Source organism: Ovis aries, chromosome 1, assembly GCF_016772045.2.
Source record: "Ovis aries strain OAR_USU_Benz2616 breed Rambouillet chromosome 1, ARS-UI_Ramb_v3.0, whole genome shotgun sequence".
Lineage (NCBI taxonomy): Eukaryota > Metazoa > Chordata > Mammalia > Artiodactyla > Bovidae > Ovis > Ovis aries.
In genome coordinates this window covers 100,046,572-100,073,398 of record NC_056054.1, presented here as the reverse complement: position 1 = coordinate 100,073,398, position 26,827 = coordinate 100,046,572, and the positions used below count along the sequence as shown (strand labels likewise).

General features: G+C 42.4%; 1 protein-coding gene across 2 annotated transcripts in view; it reads left to right on the top strand.

The window, feature by feature from the left end:
• The window catches only part of OTUD7B (OTU deubiquitinase 7B), a 59,989-nt gene extending 33,489 nt beyond the window's left edge, over positions 1-26,500 (top strand). The window contains exons 3-12 of one of the 2 annotated variants that reach the window (XM_012180358.3): positions 3,154-3,342; positions 5,221-5,448; positions 6,814-6,915; positions 9,117-9,244; positions 14,762-14,874; positions 16,575-16,702; positions 16,968-17,117; positions 17,703-17,817; positions 18,751-18,835; positions 20,063-26,500. In XM_012180358.3, the coding sequence (XP_012035748.2) occupies positions 3,154-3,342; positions 5,221-5,448; positions 6,814-6,915; positions 9,117-9,244; positions 14,762-14,874; positions 16,575-16,702; positions 16,968-17,117; positions 17,703-17,817; positions 18,751-18,835; positions 20,063-21,271 (2,447 nt within the window). In that variant the 3' untranslated portion in view covers positions 21,272-26,500. Of the gene's footprint in view, positions 1-3,153; positions 3,343-5,220; positions 5,449-6,813; positions 6,916-9,116; positions 9,245-14,761; positions 14,875-16,574; positions 16,703-16,967; positions 17,118-17,702; positions 17,818-18,750; positions 18,836-20,062 lie in introns of those variants that run through there. The other variant, XM_060413766.1, reaches the window with a different exon arrangement.
• Positions 26,501-26,827: the final 327 nt, after the last annotated feature.

The window sequence follows — 26,827 nt, the reverse complement described above, 5'->3', positions numbered from 1 at the left end:
ATCAGGGTTTAAATGGCTTTGCCCTTAATTTACATTTGCAGTTTCGTCTCCTACTACTGTTTGCCACAGTGCCTGTGCTCCAGCCAGGTCTGACTTGTCACCTTTTCCTGATCATATTAAATTGTCTCGTAAGTCTGCAGTGTCCCTTCATTCATTATTCTCCTGAAATTGTCATACTTCTAGATTCAACTTATATGCCTTCTCTTCCACTTGTAGTATGTGTTGAACACTTCTATGCGTTTAGGATGTGTGAGCTACTTGAAATATTTTATTCTCACAACCATTCTGCAAAATAGGTTTTATTTTTCCAGTATTTCAGTTTTTAAAAACCTGAGGTCCAAGAAGTGAAGGAGAGTTTGAACCTATGTGATCTGGTTTCAGAGTTGGGCTCTTAAGTATGTTACAAGTTAGTGTTTGCATGCTGTCTCTCTTTCTGTTGCACACACATCCATGTACACACACATTCATGCTATGAAAAAAAAGTTGAGGGTTGAAAGAAAAGTTGAGGGTGCTGTGGAAGTTTGAGAGAGAAACCTAATTTAGATATAGAGTGCAGAAAGCCTTTTTCTGAAGAAGTGACATGTGAACTGAACTCAAAAGGGTGCATAGAAATAGCAAGACAAAGTAGCTTATACAGGGACCCTAGAGTGAGAGAGTTTGGCACTGATAGTGATTGAGCTAGGAAGAGTAGTACAGGAAAGTGGTAGGTAGCTGGTGAGATAAGTGGGAAGCAGAATACAGAGAGCCTTTGTAGGCTGTGGTTGGGGTTGTGCATTTCCGTGTATGTTCAGTGGGAAGCTGGTGAAGAATTTTAATCAGGGGAGTGAAATGACTGGATTTAAGTTTTTGTACAGGATACTGATTAAAGATAATGGAGCTGACTGGAAGGTGGCCAGAAATGAAGTGGTAAAGTCAGTTAAAAATATTGTCATAGTTCAGGTGAGTGGTGATGGTGACTTGGACTACAACAAAGTGAGAAGTGGGTGGGTTTAAGATGTAATTTAGAAAGGGAACCAAAGGACCTGATCCTCATTTTCTGTCTCTTCTTGTCTCTCATGTTTTCCTTTGAAAGTTAACTCTGGTTATAGTGTAAAGAACAATTTATAGGGGGTAGGGAATAGCAGTAAAGAGACCAGAGAGCCACCTCCCAGGAGACCAAAGACCGGGTGACAATATGAGGACTTGAATTGGGGCAGAGATGATAAAAATGGACAAGAAAGAATAGATTTGAGAGAGATTTTAGGGGTACAAACAACCCTGAGAATTGAATAGTGAGGGAAGAGGAAAAGTAGGGTCTGAGGAATGGTGAAGAGCTAAAATGACTATAGTTTCTGGCCTGGAGGGATTGAGATGCCATTCCTGATTCAGGGAATATAGAAGAAGGAGAAGAAGTAAGCTTTAGGAGGGAAGAAGATGGACATTCAGTTTTAGTCATATTGACTGTTGGGAGGACTTGATTTTAAGCAGTTTAGCAGGCAGTTGGAAATAATGATCCGGTGCTCAAGACAGATCATTTATTCATTCATTGGTGCAGGACAAAAGTCCTCCATTCTTCAACAGATATTTATTGAGTATCTATTATGTGCCAAGTTCTAGATGCTTAAACAAAACAAACAAAAATCTCTGCCTTTACATTCTAGAATAAGAGTCAGTAAACATGATAACCAAGTAAATTGTAAAGTACTATATTATAAAGTGTTAGGTGCTATGAAAAATGGTTGGGAATGGTGAGGCAGGTTGTGATTTTTAATTGGGTAGTCAGGGTAGGCCTTATTAATTTATTAAGAGTGTGACATTTGGGCAAATACCTGAAGGAATTGACTGTGTAGATATAATGGAGATAGAGCCTTGTAGACAGTGGGAATAGTTGGTGAAAGGCTGTAAGTGGGAGCAGGCTTAGCAAGTTTCTGGGACCAGGAAAGAAGCCAGTATGACTGATGCAGAGTGAGCAAAAGGAGTTGGAGCAAATGGTGAATCTGATGGTTCAGAAGTAAATTCATCCAGCATGGGTGATTAATACGGCTTAACTGGAGAATTAGAATGACAACAAGAAGCGTAACAGCAATGGCAGTAAATACCAGTATAATGCTTTCTGTGTGCCAAGCATTGTTTTAAGTGCTTTCAATTAATTTAATCTTCATAACAGCTCTATGTGGAATCATCTCCACTTTCATAGCCAGGGAACTTGAAGCACAGAGGAAAGATTAGAGAAGTAGGCCAGGTCATAGAAAGCCTTGAATGTCAAACAAAAGAGCCTAAGCTTTATTCCATAGACAGTGGTGTATGCCACTAAAAAAAATTTGATTATGGAACTAAAACGATCAGAATTGTTCTATAGAAAGACTAATCTCATGGGATCCTTCAGAATAGATTGGAGGTGGGCACTAGGTGATACAGGAATTGAATTAAGGTGGTGACGAATGAAATAGAGCAGAAAGAAGTGTGAACAGTTATGCAACATGTTGTTTATTGGCTAGTTTAACTGGAGAAAGCAATTTAAAAAGTCTGTGGTAACAGACCTATCATTTTAGTCTACTGACAGTCCCTCCCCTCTATAATTTGTTCTTTACAACCAGAGTTAACTTTCAATGGAAAAAGAGTAATGATTCTTAAGTTTGAGGGGAATTAACAATTCCCTTGGATAGCCTGATGGCAGCTATCAGCTCTTTCTTTAGAAAAATGCACATACCTATAACTTTGTGTACAACTTCAGGTGACTTAGGACACCCCAGAGCACATCTAGACTCAGAACTCTCTGGATCGTAGAACTAGGAGACTTGGGCTTGTGTCCTGCTGAGGCCCTGGTGCAAACTAGCTGTGACTTTGGGCAAATAACTCTACTTCTTAAGACTTCCTTTTCTGTAAAATGACATTACTAGGTCTCCAAGGGCCTTTTCAGTTCAGAGAGATCAATGTTCTGTGCTCATGGAGCTTTCTTAGGAAACAAACAGCAAGTAAATAAAAAAGTTGTGGTATTCCAGTCTGAAGTGTGTTGAAGGAAATTAGAGTAGGGGAAGGAAAAGGAGGACCGGAGTGTACATGAATATATACTTGCTAGTTTTCGTAAGATGCTTAGAATGATGGTTCTGTGTCTTTCCTCAATTTTCCTGTACTCTCAGCACCCAATTCACTTTTTGTTTTGTATCCTGACAGGAAAGAATTGGGATGTGAGTGCTGCCCTCAGTGATTTCGAGCAGCTACGTCAGGTCCATGCTGGGAACCTGCCCCCACCCTTTAGTGAAGGGAGTGGTGGCTCCAGGACCCCCGAGAAAGGGTTTTCTGATCGAGAGTCTACTCGTCCTCCCCGGCCCATCCTACAGCGGCAGGATGACATCGTTCAAGGTATTGGGGTACTGAGGGCTGTTTCTCTATATGGAATAAAAAGGAAGGGAGACAGCTGCTAACCAGAGAATTTCGTGATCCTTTGGAAATGATTCCTTTCTTCTCCCACCTCCCCAGTCAGATGATCAGAGGTGAACTCAGTCCTCCAGCTGCTGGAACCCCTCATTGTTTGTATCTGGAGTACTGTCCAGATTAAAAGCCTTCTTCAGATACTATGAGAGAGAGAGAAGAAGGGTAGCAATCTCATTGTCAAGATAAAATACACAGAAAGAATTCAAAGGATCACTATCACCTACCCTTTTGGGGAGGGCATTTTGTTAATATTTATTACTATCTGTCAAATTTTTAAAATGCATATATACTATCTCAGCAATTTTGTTTCTAGGAAGATTTTATCATGTGTATGTGTGTGTATCCTTTTAAATAAATGCATACATAATTCGTAAGTAGACACAAAGACATGTAGTGTAAAGCTTGAAAGTTAAAGCTTGAAAACAACTTTTAATACCCATTAGTAAAGGAGTGGTTAAATAAATGGTAATCATCCATATCGTGGAATACTTTGCAGCCATTAGAGAGAATTAAGTAGAACGTGATGGAACTTGTTTAGAAAAATCTCTTTACTCTATTGAGAAAGGTAAGATGCAGAACTGTTTATGTTTTAAAAATTATTATAAAAGCTATGTGTAATTCTATGTGCATAAAAAAATTGTACAAGGATACAGAAAGTCCCCTTTAGGGAAGGGATCAGGACTTTTGAATGACAGGGAGATTTCTTTTTAACACTTTAAACCTTTTGGTAGTATTTTTTATTTTTTACATGGGCATGTGGTGCTTTTAAAACACCTTAAAAAAGAGCTTAAAAAACAACATCACTATAGAATAGCGTTAGACTGACTCCTCACTTACTTTGTGCAACATCCCTGGTAAATATTGGATTAGAATCTGCTACTCAATATGATTTTTAGGTCTTTTGATAGTCTCTATATAACTTAGGCCATGCAAATGAATTGTAATACTCTTCTGAGCAGGTTACGATCACAATGGAATATCTGCTGGAGAATTATAAGTGCCATGTATTCAAAACAAGTTAAATAATTTGGGGGGGCACTGTTTATGTTACTGCCTTCCTCTGTTAAGTAAGAATTGACTATACCATAAATTCCTGATGAATATATCAAGAAAAGTTGTAGTAAATAGTGTAAATAAATGTTATTGATGGTAGATAAGAAAGTTCCTGAATGTGTAAGATTTTTCATTAATTTTCTTTTTAAAAAATTATTTAATTTTAAAAATAAATTTTATTTGTTTATTTGAAAATTTTTTTCATTTATTTTTAGTTGGAGGATAATTGCTTTACAATGTTGTGTTGGGTTTTGCTGTACAATGTGAATCAGCTATAAGTATACATATGTCATTAGTTTTCTATAATGGAAATCCTTTTTCTACATTCTCCGAGATTTATCAGCAAGATTATTTGACTCAGTCTGTTGATAGCCAAATGGAATTCTGTTTTCCTTATTCCGTCTTCCTCTCACCAAACAATGACCAAGTTGCCGAATGAATAGGTCCCTATTATGTTGTGAAATGGAAGTGGAAGAAGACAGTGTCATGGGAAGAAGAAGTTCAGGCAAATTCCAAAAAGGGTAGAAAGAGGACTGTATATTTGGTGCTAATGTGAGTGCCTGAGAAAATGCCACTTTGTATATTTCACAATTATATTTGGCATGAGAAAGAGGGTCGTGAAATTTGGTAGCCAGTTAGACTTACAGTTTTTCCCTGAGTGGAAACCTTGTCAAGAGGTAACCATCACCACATGAGTGGAAAGTTCTTGAGTGGGTTTTGTCTGTTCTAAGGTGACTCCATTTCTCATTGCAGAAAAACGCCTGTCTAGGGGCATCTCCCACGCCAGCTCCAGCATTGTTTCCCTGGCCCGGTCCCATGTCTCCTCCAATGGTGGGGGTGGGGGGAGCAGTGAGCACCCCCTGGAAATGCCCATCTGTGCCTTCCAGCTTCCAGATCTCACTGTGTACAATGAAGACTTTCGCAGCTTCATAGAGAGAGACCTCATCGAGCAGTCCATGCTGGTTGCCTTGGAGCAGGCAGGTCAGTGAGTGCTTCCTTCCCGGTGCTCCTCCACCCCTCTGCCGAGGGGCTGGGCTTGACCAGCAGCTTCCAGTCTAAGCCTGTGATCTGATTGATGGCAGTCAAACTCAGTGGTCAGTCAGAGATGTGTACTGAGCTAGGCGCGTCTTCAAGTTAAAGAAAGGACACAAACAGGACACTTGGCTCCGGAAATTTCCTGTTTGATGGAAGGGAAACCAGATACACATGTGAACGGCCTAGGAATCAATACCTAAAAATCAATACATAAAAATACAAGTGAATTATAATTGGCTCTGGAGCACCTTGCGAACAGAAAGAACCAGTGTTGTAGATGATACACAGTGGTGATTAACTAAGTCACATTTATTTATATAAACCTTTTTACCCAAAGATTTATTTACCTTTACAATTATGTTTGTCTTAAATTATTGTTAAAATTAGTTGGTATAATGGATGAGGCAGCTGGGATTTCTGGGAAACCTAGTCGGGTATTAACTCCCATGGAGGGTCTGGGGGATGGGAGTTGGGGGCATGGAAAGGAAACTCTTATTTTTCATTTTGTACCCTTCCATACTAATCATGCACATCTATTTATAATTTTTAAGTAGTTAGTCATTTGTCTGGTATGGTTATAGGCCAGTTTTTCTTTCAGTAGACTTTTCAGTAATTGAACATTGTTAAGCATCATTCATACAATATTTTCTTTATATAAGTAACAGGTTGGCAACTGTAGGATGACTACAGAACTGAGACTCTTTTTCTTAGGTGTTTTCAGTATTTTATTTTATTGCTCATGTCTTTAAAATCATACCACATGCATGCTGACATGCTTACTGTCATATATGCAGATGACACTTGCATGACACTTTGAGTATATGTGTTGGGTTGATTTTCTTTTTACTGATGATCGATTTGTGCCAATCTTTATTGCAGTCTATGACCTTGGCCTCATCATCCATCCCAGAGTTGTTCAGTCTTAGCACTATTGACATCTAAGATCAGATTATTCTTTGTTGTATGAGCTGCCTTGTGTGTTGTGTTTAGCAGCCTTCCTGGCCTCTACTTACTCGATGCCAGTAACATCCCCCTCACCATTTGGGACAACCAAACATATTTCAGGATGTTGCCATATGTCCCTCAGGGGACAAAATTGGCCCCACGTAAGAACCTCTAATCTAACCAATTATACTCCCCAAATTTTAATGAACCAGATATAAGTGAAGAAGATACACAGAGTAATAGAGTGGTGGTTTGATTCTAGGTAGGCTTTCTAGAAGAGGCAAGCTTGGAGTCTTGTATTAGAAGTAAAAAAGTAGAGAGCTTTATGTATAATCTGCTCATCTCCCTTTCCTCGTGTTTCTGTAGGGCGTTTGAACTGGTGGGTGAGTGTGGACCCCACCTGTCAAAGGCTCCTTCCTTTGGCAACTACTGGAGATGGAAACTGCCTCTTGCACGCAGCCTCTCTTGGTGAGTCATGAGACTGGCCCTTCATTCCCTCACAGAAAGGAAGCAATAGTTAAATCGCATGTGAAGGACTTGAGCCAACCAACCTTGATCTTAGAAGTGATGGCTCAGAGCAAGGTGTATGTATGTGTGTGTGCTGGTGCAGGAGAAGATAAAAGAGAGCCCTGTCCTGGTTGTTCACTCTTGTTGAGAAATTGTATGGAGAGCACGGGATTTAGCACAAGTCTCACTCTGAGAATTAACCCTTAAAAGTGATAAACAGCAGAAAGCAAGTAGTATACTGTTTGTGTATGTATATAATTCTACTTTAAATTCATTCTTTTGGTATATAAAAAAGATATGTTTTCATCAGACCCATATGAGACTTGTTTATTTTAATATTATTTTTTAATGAACCTTTATTTAATGTACCTTTTAGTTTTCATTTTTACTTAGAGGATAATTGCTTTACAGTATTGTATTGGTTTCTGCCATACATCAACATGAATCAGCCATAGGTATATATGTATGTCTCCTTTCTCTTGAACCTCCCTCCCACCTGCCACCCCATCCCAGCCCTCTAGATTGTGTATGTCTAATCTGGAATAATGTATTTTTCTTTTTCTTTCTTTTTTTTTCACTTCCAGTTGTATTGATATAATTGACATACAGCACTGTATAAGTTTTAAGATATACAGTATAGTGATTTGACCTGCATACATTGTGAGATGATTACAGTAAATTTAGTGAACATCCATCATCTCATACAAAATTAAAGAAATAGAAAAAGAATTATTTTTTCCTCATGATGATAACTTTTAGGATTTACTGTCTTAACTTTCATGTATAATGTAGTGTTAATTACATGTATCATGTTGTACATTACATCCTAAGAGCTCAGTAGTCTTAGTCTTGTATATATGGAATGTTGTACGTTTTAACTACCTTCATCCAGTTCTCCCTGCTCCTACCCCCTGCCCTTGGTAACCACAAATCTGATGTCTTTTTCTGTGAGTTTGGTTTTGAAGTATAATTGACCTATAATGCTGTTATATCCTGGCACACAGTGTGGTGATTCAAATATTTCTATACATTTCAAAATAATCACTGTGTTAAGTCTAGTTACCGTCTGTCACCATACAAAGATACTACGTAATTATTGACTTGTTTACTTTAAATTGATATGCCTATTTAAAATTCAGTGTATTATTTGCCTTGCTGCTGCTAAGTCACTTCAGTCGTGTCCGACTCTGTGCGACCCCAAGAGTACTGGAGTGGGGTGCCATTTTCTCCTTAGTTTTTTAAAAAAATGTCCCCATTTTCCAACCCTTCCTCAAGCTTTGATTCTGAATGTGTCAGACCCATCTTGTCTGCTGCTACTCTGTGTTTTATTTATTTTTTAGCTTTTTAAAAAAATTGTCTGAGCCATGTGGCTTATAGGATTTTAGTTCCCCATCAAGGAATTGAACCCAGGCTCTCAGCAGTGAGAGTGTGGGGCAGTGAAAATATGGAGGTCTTACCCACTGGACTGCCAGCGAATTCCTACTCTGTATTTTAATTTGTTAGACTTGGTATCAAGAGTAAAGGCTTTCTGGTTCTTCCTGTTTGCCCAGTGGTTAAAGACTTCCCCTCCCAATGCAGGGGGTGCAGGTTTGATCCCTGGTTGGGGAGCTAAGATCCTACATGTATCATGGCCAAAAAAACAAACAAAACAGAAGCAATGTTGTAACGAGTTCAATAAAGACTTTAAAAAGTCTTCTTGTCAGGAGTTTGTAGGCTATGGTCTATCCTCTGCTTTTAGGCTGTCAAAAGTTTCTGAGCCTCTATAGTAGGAACGTCTTTTCTTTCCTGATTACCTTTCTGCTGAGTTACAGCAGGAGTTTCTTTGAACCTGGGCTTCAGGCCTGATATCCTTCATGCCAGAATCTGTGTATCGTAATTAAGTGGAGTTGAGTCAAGGTAAGGTGTCTTGAAAGTGAAAGTGTTAGTCACTCAATCGTGTCTGACTCTTTGTGACCACATGGACTGTAGCCCACCAGGCTCTTCTGTGCATGGAATTCTCCAGGCAAGAATACTGGAGTGAGTTGCCATTTCGTTCTCCAGGGGATCTTCCTGACTCAGGGATTGAACCCAGGTCTCCCACGTTGCAGGCAGACTCTTTACCAACTGAGCCACCAGGGAAGCAATACAAAAGGTGTCTTAACCATTATGTTTTCTTGCCATAGGGATGTGGGGTTTCCACGATCGAGACTTGGTGTTGCGGAAAGCTTTGTATGCACTGATGGATAAGGGAGCCGAGAAGGAAGCATTAAAACGGCGCTGGAGGTGGCAGCAAACTCAGCAGAATAAAGAGGTGAGGAAGCCCGGGTGGGAGCACCTTGTTTCCCAGAGTTACGTAAGGGACTGCTCAGTGCCTCCTGTAGGAGATGTCTCCTACTTAGGTGCTCTTAGGCCAGTGTTACTCTTAACAATCCTATTGATATTCAGATACCACCAGAGGGTACATGCCTTCTGATAGAGTTATGAGAACTGGTGTGGGGAAGTGGGACCTGTCGAGGAGGTATCTAATGCTGTGCTTCTCCTGATGAGGCACTCAGTAAGCCTTTAGTGGCTGTCTTTTGCAAAATGAAATACAACAAGCTTGTAGGATTTTTCTGTTGTTTCGGTTTTTTACTTACAATAAGCCTAGACCAATTTTTAAGGACTTATGTTTTTAACTCTTATTAATGTAAATGTGTAAAAAAAATTGGGGCCAATATACCATTTGTTTTTCATAAATTCAGTTTACTTCTTAAAAAACTGTAAAAGCATGAGTTTGAATGTTTTATTATTAGAATTTTGTGTTCTGAAGATTTAAAACATGGAAATAGAATGGCTTATGTTTCTTTCTCAAAAATGAGCTCAATTGTTAAAATTAGGATGATATTAAGATCAGAATCTGGTCTTTGATTAGCCAGTCTGCCCCAGAAGATTCCTGAGGGAAATGAATGCACAGGGGCAAGACCAAGTAAATAGCATTCTTTATTGACACCAAACCCCCTGGCTTTCTGGTGAGCTGAGCTGGACTTTGTGGAGTTCTTTTTTTTTCTTTGGCTGAGCTAAAGCCAGCCTAGTGTTTATCTTCTTTGCTGTTGAATTCACACTATACCTGAACCTCCAATCCCAAAGAAACATAATGCCAAAGAATGCTCAAACTACCACACGATTGCACTCATCTCACACGCTAGTAAAGTAATGCTCAAAATTCTCCAAGCCAGGCTTCAGCAATATGTGAACCGTGAACTTCCAGATGTTCAAGCTGGTTTTAGAAAAGGCAGAGGAACCAGAGATCAAATTGCCAACATCTGCTGGATCATGGAAAAAGCAAGAGAGTTCCAGAAAAACATCTACTTCTGCTTTATTGAGTATGCCAAAGCCTTTGACTCTGTGGATCACAATAAACTGGAAAATTCAAGAGATGGGAATACCAGGTCACCTGACCTGCCTCTTGAGAAACCTGAATGCAGGTCAGGAAGCAACAGTTAGAACTGGACATGGAACGACAGAGTGGTTCCAAACAGGAAAAGGATTCCGTCAAGGCTATATATTGTCACCCTGCATATTTAACTTATATGCAGAGTACATCATTGGAGAAGGCAATGGCAACCCACTCCAGTACTCTTGCCTTTAAAATCCCGTGGATGGAGGAGCCTGGTAGGCTGCAGTCCATGAGGTCGCTAAGAGTCGGACACGACTGAGTGACTTCACTTTTCACTTTCATGCATTGGAGAAGAAAATGGCAACCCACTCCAGTGTTCTTGCCTGGAGAATCCCAGGGACGAGGGAGCCTGGTGGGCTGCCATCTATGGGGTCGCACAGAGTTGGACACGACTGAAGTGACTTAGCAGCAGCAGAGTACATCATGAGAAACGCTGGGCTGGATGAAGCACAAGCTGGAAGCAAGATTGCTGGGAGAAATATCAATAACCTGAGATATGCAGATGACACCACCCTTATGGCAGAATGAAGGAGAACTAAAGAGCCTCTTGATAAAAGTGAAAGAAGAGAGTGAAAAAGTTGGCTTAAAGCTCAACATTCAGAAAACGAAGATCATGGCATCTGGTCCCATCACTTCATGGCAAATAGATGGGGAAACTGTGGAAACAGTGTCAGACTTTATTTTTGGGGGCTCCAGAATTACTGCAGATGGTGACTGCAGCCATGAAATTAAAAGATGCTTGCTCCTTGGAAGGAAAATTACGACCAACCTAAACAGCATATTCAAAAGCAGAGACATTACTTTGCCAGCAAAGGTCCATCTAGTCAAGGCTATGGTTTTTCCAGTAGTCATGTATGGATGTAAGAGTTGGACTGTAAAGAAAGCTGAGTGTAGAAGAATTGATGCTTTTGAACTGTGGTGTTGAAGAAGGCTCTTGAGAGTCCCTTGGACTGCAAGGAGATCCAACCAGTCCATCCTAAAGGAGATCAGTCTTGGGTGTTCATTGGAGGGACTGATGTTGAAGCTGAAACTCCAATACTTTGGCCACCTGATGTGGAGAGCTGACTCATTTGAAAAGACCCTGATGCTGGGAAAGACTGAGGGCAGGAGGAGAAGGGGACGACAGAGGATGGGATGGTTGGGTGGCATCACTGACACAATGGACATGGGTTTGGGTGGACTCCGGGAGTTGGTGATGGACAGGGAGGCCTGGCGTGCTGCAATTCATGGGGTCACAAAGAGTCAGACACGACTGAGCGACTGAACTGCACTGATACCTGAACCTTAGATTTGATCACTTCAGACAGGAAAAGGCCAAGCCAGATCATGCCATTAGTTAAGCAGACATGACAGCCACAGTCAGAGGATAGATACCAATTCCAGCTATATTAAGCTCTTTATAGTTATTATTTTAAAGGTGGGGTTAGGAGCTTCCCTGGTGGCTCAGTGGTAAAGAATCTGCCTGCCAATGCAGGAGACACAGGTTCGATCCCTGCTTTGGGAAGAGTCCACATGCCTCAGAGCAACTGAGTTCCTGAGCCACAACTACTGAGCCAGCGCTCTGGAGCCCAGGTGCAGCAACTGTTGAAGCCCACGTGCCTGAGTCAGTGCTGTGCGACAAGAGAAGCCACCACCGTGAGAAACCTGTGCACCACAACTGGAGAGTTAGCCCCCCTCGCTGCAACTAGAGAAGGCCCACGCAGCATCAAAGACCCAGTAGAGCCAACAAAATAAACGGGGGTTACATGATGATGGTAGTTAGCCAGGAGACTCAGAAATTCTGAAATTTTGTTCTTGGTCAGCCACCTTTTCCCTCTCAAAGTCCCTGAATGGAAATACATGCCCCATGAATAGTAGATATTGAAGGAGTAGTCTTTTTACTCCTTTTGCTCAACACGTTGAAAGCTCCATATGGGAATGAGGTAATTCTTTTAGCTTAGACGATTTATGGCACTATAGTGGGGGTGGGGAAAGGGAGGTGGACTGGGGAGCTACTTTTAGCCAGTACCAAACACCAAACAAATTAAATTGGTTTTGATTTCCCAGGCCTCCCTGTTTTGTTGTTGAAAATGGTGGTAAAACCCGGTAAGAACATTTTCAGCCTAGAAGGGTACACCACCTAGTGGCTGTGTGTATAGAAACAGCAGCGAAACTAGATGAGAGGAAGAGGGAGACAGAGCCTCGGGAATGTGTATCAGGGACCATTTATCAGAGTGAACAGAGCGCCCCATATATAAATAGTGCATTCGTCTTACTTTGAGTTGAAAGAAAAAGTTATAGAATTATACAAATTGAAAATAGCTTTGTTGTGTTTTTGTTGTTGTTTTTATTATTAAAGTAAAATATGCTCACAATAGCTCTTTAATTCCTTTTACATTTGTTCTGATACTTCTCATGTTTCTAGTGTGATTCTTTCTACTCTGTCAATGTGTGTTTAAAGTATAAACTTGGGACTTCCCTGGTGGTCCAGTGGCTAAGACTTCGAGCTCACAATGCAGGGGCCCCAGGTTTGATCCCAGGCCAGGGATCTAGATTCCATGTGCTGCAACTGAGAGTCTGCATGCTGCAAAGAAGATCGAAGATCCTGAGTGCTGCAGCTAAGACCCCGTGTAGCCAAATATAAATAAATACTCAAAAAAAAAAGTATAAACTTTTCTAAACACTTATGTAGGCCAAATACAATTAACAAGATAGACTTTCTTCCAAACCATCATATACATCCTAAAGCCAATATAGTATTTTAAGACTATTTGTACTATTTCTTCCACTGCTATGATAAAAATTATAGTTTAACTGAGCATGTATTTATTGATTACTGATCACATGGTAAGCACTAAGCATATTGCTTAAAACATGGTCCTGCCTTTTAAGAGTGGTAGTAGGAGATGGATATGTGAGTATATGATTACAGCAAAGTAACCAGTTATGACTTCTGTGATAGAAGTCTGTATAGCAGTTCAGCAGGGAGGGCACAAAGGAAGCGGTGAGTGGCTGATGCACCAGGGAGATTTAGGAAAGGCTTCATAGAGGAATGATACTTGAGTTCTTTCCTGACAGTTGAGAGATTATTCACCAGGTAGATATGGAGTGGGTTGTCTCAGGCAGAAGGCTGTTGAGGCAAAACCTAGACAAAAGCTCAGAAGTATAAAAGGACATGGTGCATTCAAGGAAGTATGACTAACTAAATGATATTAGAGGGGTAGGTCAGAGCCCAGGAAGTGGAGTCTTTATGCTGTGCTTAAAGAGTGCATCATTATCTAATAGATAATAACGATTCTTAAAAGAATTTGTAGCAGGAAGCAAACATCATCAGCTTTTTAGTTTTTCTTTTTAATTTTATTTTTACTTTATTTTACTTTACAATACTGTATTGGTTTTGCCATACATTGACATGGATCTGCCACGGGTGTATACGAGCTCCCAATCCTGAATCCCCTCCCACCTCCCTCCCCACAGATTTTAATTTTAGAAAAATCTTTCTGGTAGCATTGTAGAAAATGGATCATAACAATGTATGACTAGAAGTAGTGAAACCAGCATCTATTACAGTAGCTCATGCTTAATAGTTATTGACTAAAAGGATCCTGGTGTGGAATGGGTGAAAGGAGAGGAGTCATCAGTAACTCCCTGGTAGTTCTAATTGGGTGTTTGAGTGATCGTTAGTGTTGCTTACAAAGGTTAGAAAACAGGAGGAGTAAGTTTTAGAAGCGGCAGAAGTTCCGTTTTGACAGAACAGAGTGTAAGGTAGTCATGGGCAGGTGACAGCCTTCAGTAGGCTGCTGGATGTGAACATAGAAATGAAGAGGAAGTCTGGGCTGGAGAGGAGGATATCTGAGTCCTGAGCATGTAGATAGCAGTAGATGAGATTATAATAGTAGAAGAGATAACCTGGATGGAACCAAGGCTAAAATTATTTGACACAACATCAATATTTTTAAGATAGAGTTCAGAGAGGTTGGAGAAAGTAGTGTTTTGTGAGCTGAAGGAAAAGAAAGTTTAAGGGGGAGATCAAATGCCACATGAATGCTGAGAAAGATGAGAACTGAAGAGTTCACTGAATTTGGCCAATTAGAAGGTCACTGTCTTTAGCCAGTCAGTTAGGGGAAGTAGTGTGTAGGGGTAAGGGGCATAGGCTGGAGGGCAGAAACAAGCTGGGTTACAGTGGGTTGGAAAAGAATGGAAGAAGTGTAAGGGTGATCATAGATTATTCTTTCATGGATCTTGACTATAACAGGGAGAAGAGACTGGACTTTGTGTACAAATTGTAAGACAAGTGCTTACAAATTATAAGACAGGAGCATAGAGTGGAATAACACCAGTGAGTTGGAGCGGCTATTTCCTTTTGAACTTAGCCTCTAACTGCTTAATATACCTTGCCTGTCTTTCACACAGTCGGGGCTGGTATACACAGAGGACGAGTGGCAGAAGGAATGGAATGAACTGATCAAGCTGGCCTCAAGTGAACCCCGCATGCATCTGGGTACCAATGGAGCCGGCTGTGGTGGGTAAGTGTGTCTAACTGGAGGAGCAGAAAGTAATCTTTGCTGAGTCCCCAGTGTCCAGAGAGTTTTGTCCTAAGAGGGCGTTGGACAGAAGGACAGGAGAGAAGCCACGACAAGGGCACAGAAGAGTGTAAGAGCGTGGGATGTTCTGGGAGCCACAGGTGGTTCAGTATTGCCAGAATACAGAATAGGTGATGCTGAATGATAGATGGAGCTAGGCAGTCCAGATTTTTGTGTGCCCTACTGAGGAATTGAAACTGTATTCTATCCAGACTTTGGGAAACTGCAGGACAAGTGATTTGGTTCCTCAATAAATAAAGGCAAAGAAAAGAGAATTGTGATATTGATGGTATTGTGGACATCTTTAAAAATAGTCTTTATTTTTTAGAGATTGAAGCTGAAATATTCATGGTTGAAATTATATGATATCTAGGATTTGCTCCAAAATACTCTGGTGGGGTGGAGTGGGTGTGGGGGCTGATCCCTAGGGTAATATATCAAGGTCTAGGTGTAACAAGATTGACCATATGTTTATGATTATTGAGGTTGAATGATGGATATATGAGAGTTTAGTGTACTATTCCTTCTAGTTTGAGTATGTTTAAAAATTTTTCTAAAGTAAAAAGTTAAAAAATATAACCTATCCAAACTTTATTGTGTATAAGAATAATTTGGGCTATCTATTTAAAATGCAGTTTTGGACCTCCACCCTAAGGAAGTACAGTTGCGTAGCCCAGAAATCTGCATTTGTAGCAAGCACCCAGTGTTGAATAAGATTGCTCTAGGCGGCAGGATTGGAGAAGGAAATGGCAACCCACTCCACTGTTCTTGCCTGGAGAATCCCAGGGACGGGGGAGCCTGGTGGGCTGCTGTCTATGAGGTCGCACAGAGTCGGACACAATTGAAGTGACTTAGCAGCAGCAGCAGCAGTAGAAGCAGGGGGCAGGAAGCCACTCAATTGTGAGTATGTGAGTAACAGGAACAAATTGATGTATTTGAGCACAGTGACAGCCAAATGGATGATGAACTTGAGGGGAGTAATGATAGTCCAGGAAAGAGGGGGACACGGATATGAGCAAGAGTGGTGGCTGCAGATATGCCAGAGGAGGCACTTAAAAGATGGAATTGGTCGGGCCAGGTGATTAATTGAAGATGCGATGTAAAGAACAGTAAATATTTCACAGATTTCTGATTAAGCTACTAAGTATTAGTCAATAGATGGGTGAGGCTGTTCTTCAAGTAAGGGAACATGAAGAAGGGATTTTTGTTTTCTTTCCTTTTTTGTTTTTCTTTTTTGATAGGACATGATGAATGTGACGTGTGGGTGGTTGTGGTGGGTAAAGTAATAAGCAGAATGAGGCTACACAGTTGTATACTGAGCTACTGGACAAAGAGAGTAGAGGAAGGTTGTTGAACCAGATAGGTATTAAGAGGGATTACATCCCAATTCTGAGCACTGCTTTAACCCTCAGACCTTCACATTTCTTTTCTTGAATTTCTTCCTCTGTGAAATGGAGGTAGAAATAGCCACGCTAGCGTAAAAATAATCATCTGTGTCCATGGCACCCTTCAGAATGGAAAACAGGAAATGGACATTTTTTTTTCCCTCTTTGCAGAACTGGTCTTCTGAGGTCTCTTGATTTGTTTTCTTCCCTCTCCCTTCCACTGCATCTCTTCCATTCTCTCCCCTCCTACAACTTTAGGGTGGAGAGTTCAGAAGAGCCTGTGTATGAGAGTCTAGAAGAATTCCACGTCTTCGTCCTTGCCCACGTGCTTCGGAGGCCCATAGTCGTCGTGGCAGACACCATGCTGAGGGACTCTGGGGGGGAAGGTGAGTCAAGCAGTCCTCACTCTACCCTGCGCAGCCCTGTCTGCAAGGGGGATATATGACCCTTGCGGAAAAACACGGTGTAAATTAGAACAATGCCCAATTCTCACAGAGTAAAGCAGTTGAGGTTAATTGATGAAACGTCTTAGGAAAGAATTATTAAACATAGGTTGGACTGAAAGGGGGCTTCAATTGACATAGTTGGGTGGAGAGATTTCCCACTAGGCAAGAATATAGCCTTAATAATAATCTTTGTGATTTCTGGCAGCATTCGCCCCTATTCCCTTTGGGGGAATCTATCTGCCCTTGGAGGTTCCAGCCAGCCAGTGTCACCGCTCCCCTCTGGTGCTCGCCTACGATCAGGCCCACTTTTCTGCACTTGTGTCCATGGAGCAGAAGGAGAATGCCAAGGAACAGGGTGCGGAATGGTGTCTGGGTCTCTGGTGTCTTGTGGTCTGCTTTATTTTCACTTAGAAGAACTGAAATGAGAGAGGATGTAGGAGGAAGGAACTGAGTGACGTGCAAGCCCAGACAGAGTGTTGACGCGGTTTTCTTAAGCTCGAAGATAAACAGAGTTTTGTTTTGTTTTGTTTAAAAAAAAAAAAAAAAGGTTTTTGGGGAAAACTCAGCCTGTGTTCCCTGATCTGGAGTAAAGAAGCTTATACATTAAGGTCAAGAACTTTCCAAATGATACTTTGCTCTATTTGCCTTAATAATGACTTTGAATTCCCTGAATTCACTTTAATTGGCAGGAACATCATGGGTGCTAGCTGACTGGTGGGAATTCATGGAGATAAGTGGCCTAAATTGTGTTCTGAGTAAAGGGGAAACCTGCCTGTTATTTTTTTCTGCTAAGACAATTCATCATTAAGAACTGAGATGTGACTGTAGTTAGAGACCTTTGGTATAATTCAGCTGCCTTTTTACTGGAGTCAGTCTGTGTTCAGTTGCCTTCCTCTTTCCTCAGGAAGACTCCTTGATTAAATGTGTTTTTCCTCCCCAGCTGTGATCCCACTTACAGATTCAGAGCATAAGCTGCTGCCTTTGCACTTTGCTGTGGACCCTGGAAAGGGCTGGGAGTGGGGCAAAGATGATAACGACAACGTCCGATTGGCGAGGTGAGGCGCGTCTAGCCTTTCCATCTGCTTTGTAGCTGCGATCTCTTCCACATGCGGTGTCTGTCTCCCGGGACTTTTCCTCAGCTCAGGGGCGAAGGTGGTCACATCCTAGTTCTAGTGTCTTTGGGAAGACGGAGAGGTGGGAGGCAGAGTGGGCCCCTGGACTCTGGCCACTGCTTTTTCTCCCCATGAAACAGAAGGGAATCCTGGCATGTGTTTATAGCGTGAGGAGTGTTCTTACAGAACCCCAGAACAGTGGTCAGAGAATCAAGATGATCGGATCACACTTCTCGCAGCCCAAACGAGAAGGGTTTTAAATAGCTGACCAAAATCATTTGCTCTAGACTTTTGCTTTTTTTGGGGGGGGAACTTAAATGGCAAGAAAAATACGTTCTCCCCACCCCTACCCCCATTTCCCTGAAATTGGCTTCCTCCTGCTTCCACAGCTTTCTGTGAAGAGCTTAGGAGCGTAAAAGTTCCCTCCTCACCTCTTATCCAGTGCTGCCTTCTTTGGGCTCCTGAAACTGGAGCCAACTGAGAAGATGGGGTTAAAAAAAAAGAGTTTATGACTTTTTAAGTAAGTTCTCACCTAATTATCAAAAGCACCTTCTAAGTAATATACTGTTTCGTAAATATTTCCTATTTTCCAGGCCCTGAGCTGGGCCCTTTCTCAATACTATTTTAATCTTCACAACAGCTCTACAGGATAGATATTATTATCTATACTCATTATCAACCCCTACTGGGTTTCAGGGAGGTTGAAGTGACTTGCTCAAGGTGATAAAGCTTAGTAATTGGTGCAGCCATAATTCAGATCAGCCCTGAGCTCCTAGCCATGTAGCCTCCTCCCACCCTGCCTCCCAACTGGATCGCACTGCTTTGCTTTTTAAAGGCCACAGTTCTTTGAAATTCTTTTTTTCCTCCTTTTCACAGTGTGATCCTATCCCTAGAGGTCAAATTGCATTTGCTGCATGGCTACATGAACGTGAAGTGGATCCCAGTGTCCTCCGATGTGCAGGTGAGGCTTCTCCCACTCCACTCTGGCATGCCCTCCTTTCCACGTCAGGGAGAACAAGGACGTCTGGTGGTGGTCTCCTTCCTTGTCTCTTCTGGATAGTGGCTTATGATTCAATATTAGGAGTAACTGGAAAATACCAGATAAATTCCAAAAGAGACTTTTTCTTGCCTTTCTACCTGTTTAGTGCCCTTTGTTTTTTACATCTTCTCAACAACCAGGCTCTGCTTTCTGATACTAAACATATTCTTCAGGAAAAGTTTTCTTGAACTTGAGATTGTTATTACTTTGTTCTAAGCCCTCCGTACATAGACCTCTGTATTGGGCACTAGGAGAGACAGAATAGCTTAAAGAGCTCCTGATCTAGTAGGTTCTGAGGATGTCATTATCCATAGAACAGGAACACAGGAGCAAGGGCCAACTGATGGACTCTGGTGCTGAATGTCTGAAAGTGGATGCAGAATGGTTAAGACTTGGGGTGGTTATTCAGAACTTCCTTGAGAGTAACTTTGGGTAGAATCTGGCATAGAGAAATTTATAATAAACGCCATTCTACTGTCTACAGAATATTTTCTCACCTTACCCAGAGGCTATGTATTTGTATAGTTGCACATTGTTCTAGAAGAGCAAAATCCAGTCTTCATTTTGCTATCTCCTTATTACAGAAGGGCATCAGATTATAGGAGGTGAGATAAAGGCTAGACATTAGATACTTTTTCCCCTGGTTCATGGGAGAGCTGAGGAGTTGGGGAAGGACAGTGCTCTCCTGGGTGACCCTTCCCCTCATGACAGCAGCGCTTCTCTGGAACCTGGCAGTCATTCCAAGGAAGGAGTTCGTAGGGGTGTTACCACCCCTCTCCACATGGTTAATTCCTATAGCAACAGCTGCAGGAGGCCCTGTGAGCCAGGTGGATGGGCTGGAGGTTCCTGGGGGCTTCCTTCAATCTAGGCCAATTGAATAATGGTCAGCCATTTTTTTAAATTTAATTTTTAAAAATTAAAGTATAGTTGATTTACAATGTTGTGCCAATCTCTGCTGTACAGCAAAGTGACTAAGTTATACACATACAGAAATTCTTTTTTTGGATATTCTTTTCCATTACGGTTTATCACAGGATCTTTTCCATTATGGTTTATCACAGGATATTGAATATAGTTCCCTGTGCCATACAGAAAGACCTTGTTGTTTATCCCTTCTGTATCTGTCAACCATCTTCTTGTCTCTTCCAGGCTCCACTGGCCCAGCCTGAGTCCCCGACAGCCTCAGCTGGAGATGAGCCCCGGTCCACACCTGAGTCTGGGGAGTCAGACAAGGAGTCAGTTGGCAGCAGCTCTGCCAGCAACGAGGGCAGCAAGCGGAAAGAGAAGTCAAAGCGAGATCGGGAAAAGGACAAGAAGAGAGCAGATTCTGTGGCTAACAAACTGGGCAGCTTTGGCAAAACCTTGGGCAGCAAGCTCAAGAAGAACATGGGAGGCCTGATGCACAGCAAGGGTTCTAAGCCTGGAGGGATGGGAACAGGTTCGGGGGTAAGCAGTGGCACTGAGACCCTGGAGAAGAAGAAGAAAAACTCACTGAAGAGTTGGAAGGGTGGCAAGGAGGAGGCAGCTGGGGATGGGCCTGTATCTGAGAAGCCCACACCTGAGTCTGTTGGTAATGGAGGGAGCAGGTATAGCCAGGAGGTGATGCAAAGCCTGAGCATTATGAGGATTGCAATGCAAGGGGAGGGGAAGTTTATTTTTGTTGGCACCCTGAAGATGGGTCACCGCCACCAGTATCAGGAGGAGATGATCCAGCGCTACCTCGCTGATGCTGAGGAGAGATTCCTGGCAGAGCAGAAGCAGAAGGAGACAGAGAGGAAGATCATGAATGGAGGGGTAGGGAGTGGGCCTCCTCCAGCCAAAAAGCCAGAGCCAGATGGCGGGGAGGAGCTGCTGACTGCCCCTCCAGCAGAATCCAAGGCAGTGGCATTCTCTGCTGGCTACCCTGGTGGCTTTACTGTCCCTCGGCCTTCTGGGGGTGGAGTCCACTGCCAGGAACCCCGGAGGCAGTTGGCAGGGGGGCCATGTGGGGGGGGCCTACCACCATATGCCACCTTCCCCAGACAGTGCCCTCCTGGGCGACCCTACCCCCACCAGGACAGCATCCTTTCTCTGGAGCCAGGCAGTCACTCCAAGGATGGAGCTCACAGGGGTGCACCGTTACCACCCCACTTCCGCGTGGCTGATTCCTATAGCAACGGCTACAGAGAGCCCCCTGAGCCAGATGGATGGGCTGGAGGTCCCCGGGGGCTTCCCCCAACCCAGACCAAATGCAAACAACCGAACTGCAGCTTCTACGGACACCCTGAGACAAACAATTTCTGCTCCTGCTGTTACAGAGAAGAACTGAGGAGAAGGGAACGTGAACCGGGTGGGGAGCTGCTGGTGCACAGGTTCTGAATGCGAAACCTTGGAGGGCAAGGGGGCTAAACAAAGAAAGTTAAGCTCAATTAATTGGCTTATAAGACCCAGCTCCCATGTTGATGGGGCGAATGCAGTAATGTTGGTGTGAGCCTGGCTAGAAACTCTTTTAAGTGTGTATACTCTGAAGAGCTGCCAGGCTGGCAAGAGCAGGTCAGGGCTGGATGGTGCCTCGAGGCTATACTGGTCCTTTGCCGATCTTGACTTGATGGTACTGAGAAGGTACAAGGGGAGAAAGATGATAATTGTGTGTTATAACACCTTGGGTCCATCTCAGGCCTAAGGGAAAGTGTAAGGGAAGATTCGGTGTGTGGGGGTGGGTAGGTGGGCAGAAGTCTGGGGGAGGAACTGGCAAAGGAGGTTCAGTCAATAAAAGAAAAAACAGACCAAAGTTCTTTTAGGTTGGAAAAAAGCACACGGTGGTGGAGTTGGGAATGTGGAGGGAAACTGGGAAATTAGATTTGCTGTTGACTTGAATTAAGGTAGATGTTTAGTGTTGGACAAATTTTTCCTTCTGAAGGATCTGGAAAGATAAGAAATGTGTGCTTCCGGGTGCTTATTAGGAGGGGGATGGCTTAAATCGGTTTAGTGAGATGGCAAAGGCAAGAACTTAAAGGGGGAATCTTTTTCCTCTGAAGTTTGATTTCCTTCTAAACAGCCATCTGTCATCCCTTCTAGTTCTAGAGGAGATTGCCGATTGCCCCCTATCTTTTCCTCATCCTTTTTGAGGGCTGAGCTCAGCTAAGAAGGTTGTGATTTTTTTTAAGACTTTAATTTTATTAAAAAAAAAAAACAACAAAAAACACAAAAAAAGTTCCCTCTGGGGAAGGCAAGAGAATGATAAGAGCAGCTGTGTGTGTTGAATTTTTTCCAGGTGAATTGGTACAGAGGTGATCTTTTTTTAACTACTAGCAATAACCACACATTTGAGTGCGCCTTGGGAGGGGGTGGGAGGAGGACAGACTTTTGGCCAGACTGTTTCAAACAAAACCAAAAACCTAAATAGAGCACTACCATCCTCTGCTGCTGCATTTCTGTAGAAAGCAGCTTATTTTTTGGATTTTTTTTTTTAAGAAACAAAAAGACCCTACCAAGCGAAAGACATTTTTAAAAATGAGTTTTTCCCCTCCTATTTAAGTGATTCTTTCTCCTTCCTCTCTACTTTTGGAGAATGAACTTAAACATCCCGGCTTCTTTTGTTAAGCCATAGCTGACCTTAATCTGTGGTTAGTTTATTAAAATAATTAAAAAAATACTTTGTAAGAAGAGATATTTTTGATAATAGGACTGATGTTGAAACTTGGGGTAGGGGTTAGGGGCAATTTATAAAGAGGTAGCTAAAGAAATATATATTTTAGTGAACTATAACCACAGATCACAGATTACTCCCAATGAGCTGATCTGTCATTGGGTCTCCCTCCTCTCCCCAAACCATCCTTTTCCCCAGAGGGTGGGAGTGGGTCTGTGGACACGGTATTGGGGGGAGCTCCTTTGCATTTTGCACAAAGCACAAGTCTGGACAGCCTATGCTCTGGCCAGCACCATTTCTAAGAGCTTTAAACTGGAGGACCTATCCTGGGCCAATCTTCCCTTTTCTTTAAATTATTTCTTTCTGGGGGGGAAAAATCAACTATGCAATTGTATACACTCCTGGGTGCATATGAAGAAGGGGCATAAGTGTACTTAATGTGTCTAGAGTGTTAATTGGGGCTATTTTTCTGTATTTGGATTTCTCTTTTGAGGTGTGTACTCTTAAACCATCCTGTGGAATGTAATCCTCACATTTGATCCAAGGCAGACATGGGCTGGGGGTGTGCGCTGGGGGGACTTGTGTTTGCCATATGTTGCTTCTGCCCAGTCAGGAAAGTTGTCATCCCACCTCCCCCTTGATAACAAAATCAGCCAAGACTGTCCTCTTCATTGGAACTGCTCACAATTTAGGAAGTTTCCTTTCTCCTCAACAAACTCGAAAAGCCACTTATTTTCTAAATCTGATTGTCGATTTAATAATTTCCATGGCTATTAATTCTTAGGCTTTTATTTGGAAATGGATGTGTTAAGGAAGCAATGAGGTCAAAGGAGATAGGTTCCAAAAGAGGGTATGTTTGTATTTCCAGGGAGGACTGGGGCTGGTGTGAGAGGAGCATTCCCTTCAGGGTCAAAACTTAAGGAGATGCCAAAAGCTCACTAGTCAAGATAAATACTGTTTTAATGCAGCATTTAAAAAAAATTAATGCAAAAAATCCATCATGAGCAAAATATCAAAATCTTTAAAACAGGATCCAGCAGGACTGGGGTTAGAGTGAGGGAAGAAAAGCTGAATTGAGCAAGGAGGAGTAGAATCTTGTCTTTATTTAAAATTTCAATACTTTATTCATTGTGGCTCTTTTTATATTAGTTTTGATTTTCAGAATATATTGTGTTAAAATAGCATCTTGGTCACTGGCTTTTGAGGCATCCTTAAATTTTGTGCCTGAAGTGAGTGCCTTGCTTACCTCACCCCGTGTCTGGGCTTAGAACAACACTGGTGAGACCACGACCATATGAACTTCTGTCGCCTAACATGCACCCAAACAAAAGTGACTCAAACTCACACCTAGAATTTGCACAGCACACCTAGCTTTCCCGTAGGCATCCATCTATATCATAGGATTTTGGCCTGGACCAATAGGAATGGAAACAGACCAGGGATTTTCCCAGAGAATAAAACCAGGAAACTTTTAATTCTCCACTGGACTGCTGTGTTTGGATTTGATCTGTTATTAGAGTCTAGTTAATACTTTTGTTTTTAAAAACTGAGGACAAATGAACAAAAACGGAAACCTTGTGTCATGTTTGCTTTTGTTTTGATTTATAAATTGACCAACCCAATCCCTTTGGTCGTCTTTTCAAATAAAAAGGTGGAAATTCTGAGGGGTGCCCAAGGGGGTGAAAATGGTTTAAAAAAAATGTGTGTGTGGGGGGGGGGGTTAGGTTATTTAGGCACTTTAGCTTTTTCATTAAGAATTATTTGTTTTTAATTTGGGAAGGTAACTTTATTGAGGCATTAAAAAAAGAAAATAACCTCTGCATTCTAAAGATGAGGGACCCTGAGTCAATGGATGTTTTTCTGTAGGGATGAGTAAATTCTGTTCTGCTTTATTTTTTGAGACCACTGTAGGATGGGAAGGTGGTGAAAAATTGCCTGGGAAATGGCAGTATTTGGGGAGGGAGTAGAAGAGGCAGCCTCGTGCAGTTACTGTGTTGGGGGGAAGGGAGGAGATGGACATGCTCTCAAAAGAAGCCAGATTCAGTAGTTGGGGGTGTGGTTGAAGGGGGGAGGCAGGCCCCTCAATCCTAATTGAGGGATATCATCTCAGGCTTAAATAAGTGCACTTAGTTATTTTAACCCAAGGCACTGGGGTACTTACTGAGGTTGTTGTTGGAGAGGGGAGATTTTCAGGGCTTTTACTTTTCCCATTTTGATTTCAGACAGTGTACCCCTTCTACCCACCCTAGATTCTCCATCTCAGCCCTGAAGGAGCAAATAGGTCTATAGGACATGCCTCCAGATTCCTCCTTTTAATTTATGCTGGTTTGATGGACAGTTACAAGATTTAACCAAACATTTTCCCCTCACACTGGATTCTACAGCAAAATAAAATGATATTAAAAGGTTTTTTTTTTTTTTTTTTTTTTTTAAGATTCAGTCTCTTTATGGAATGGTATGGTGTTCAGCTCAGTGCTCTGTGGGGCCTGAAGGGAGGTTCCTTCCCTCTGCTGTTGGCTGTTTCTTCTCAAGTGAAACAAGCTCACAGACCAACTAAACAAAAATCAGCAATGACTTTTTAGTGTATGTTTGGGAGTGATACTGAGCTGGAAAGGATGGAGCTGGTTTTGAATGACTTCTGAGAACCTAGCTTTTGCTATTCTTACCACTTTCTAAACAGCCACATGTCCAAAGTTCCAGTCGCATTTTATCTTTCCCAATAAAGGCATTTCAAAGATAATTGTCCCCAAGTTACTCTGACACCTCTGGACTCTGCATTCTCTTTTGTTCTCCAAGGAGTCAGTGCCCCAGGCCCACCACCACAGGTGAGAAGACAGAATTAGTAGTCCCTTCTCGTCCTGGAATCACCTGCACCACAGATTTTCCTAATTTCCTTTTCCCTCCAGGCCCTTCAACTACAGATTCAGTGACTCATACAGGCAGTCTGTTTCTTTCACTTTATAGAAATCACAGGCTGTTTTGCCCCCTGAATTTAAGTGGATTAACAGAATATTATGATACCCTCCTTGGAGACTTTCTCCACAACCCCTCCTTTTACTGGCCACTTGGGTAAGAGGTGCTAGAAAAGAGGAAGGGAAGCTGGCTGCCAGTAGCAGAGAGGAGCGGGGGTGGGGAGGACCTTGGCCTCTTTCTGTGCTTATAACTGGATCTATGATTCATCTTGTGAGTCACTCAGCTCCACCTCCTTCCTCTAGCAGCCCCTCCCAGCAGCCTTCACTCCTGGCACAAACCTGCAACCAGACCAGGATTCTGAAAATGGAAAAATCTGATACAGACCCTTGCCTCTCCACCCTTCCTTCCATCCACTAAACCTCCACTGGGTGTGTGGCGGGTGGTCGGAGGGGGAGGTGTCCTCCTGTTACTTAACACTTAGCTGCTGTCCCCTTTGCATTCCTAGTTAGGTGCTGATCTAAGTCACCCATCTTTTTTCTGGCTCTGATCTTCCCCCATCCCCCCTCATGTTTTCTCTATTCTGCTGTTCCTACACCTCAAGTATTAAAGAATAGAATGAGGCTCTTGACTGAAGGGTGATGGGGAGAAGGAAAGTGGATAATGGATTTTTAAATTGTGGTACACACCTTTTTCTATTGCCACAGATCTTGGGAAATATTTTCTTCCCGTGAGGGATTGAGGCTGATGGAATGCAGATGGGGGTGGGGAATGTAGCAGCTTTTAGAACTTCTGGAATCAGGCTTCTGGGACGCCTTCCCTAGCAGGTGTATGCCTCTTTGTTCCAGATGGACTCCCTGTCTCACAATATCTTCACTATTTCCACAGTTGCAGCCAAGACAGGGAACTTTTCAAAACTGAGGCCGGAAGGGTGTGTGTGCTGGGGGAGGAGAGTTGAGTGTCACTCTGGAAAACTGGGGACCCCACCTAAGGACTGCTGCCTCTGTACAAACTCAAAATCAATAAAACAGCAGCTCAGTAATTCCTTACTTTGTACCTTCTTTTGTCTTTTTCATATCTAAAGGTAGATTTTGCATACCTACCCTAGTTACTGTTCCTTTGCTTCCCTCCTACAGCCCTCCCCACCCATCTTTGCTTCTTGGGTTTCAAGGGGGAGGGCTGGGGGATGGGACTGTTGCACTGAACAGAGAGGGTTCCAGCCCTCAGCTTTCAAAGTCCTTAACATGAATCATTAATTTGGAGATCTGATGTCTGGGCTGGAGGGAGGGCTCCTGTACCTGGAATGGGTTCTAGTTTCCAACTGTTTGGATGTGTGTGTGTGTGTGTGTGTGTGTGTGTGTGATTAAGTGTGTGTG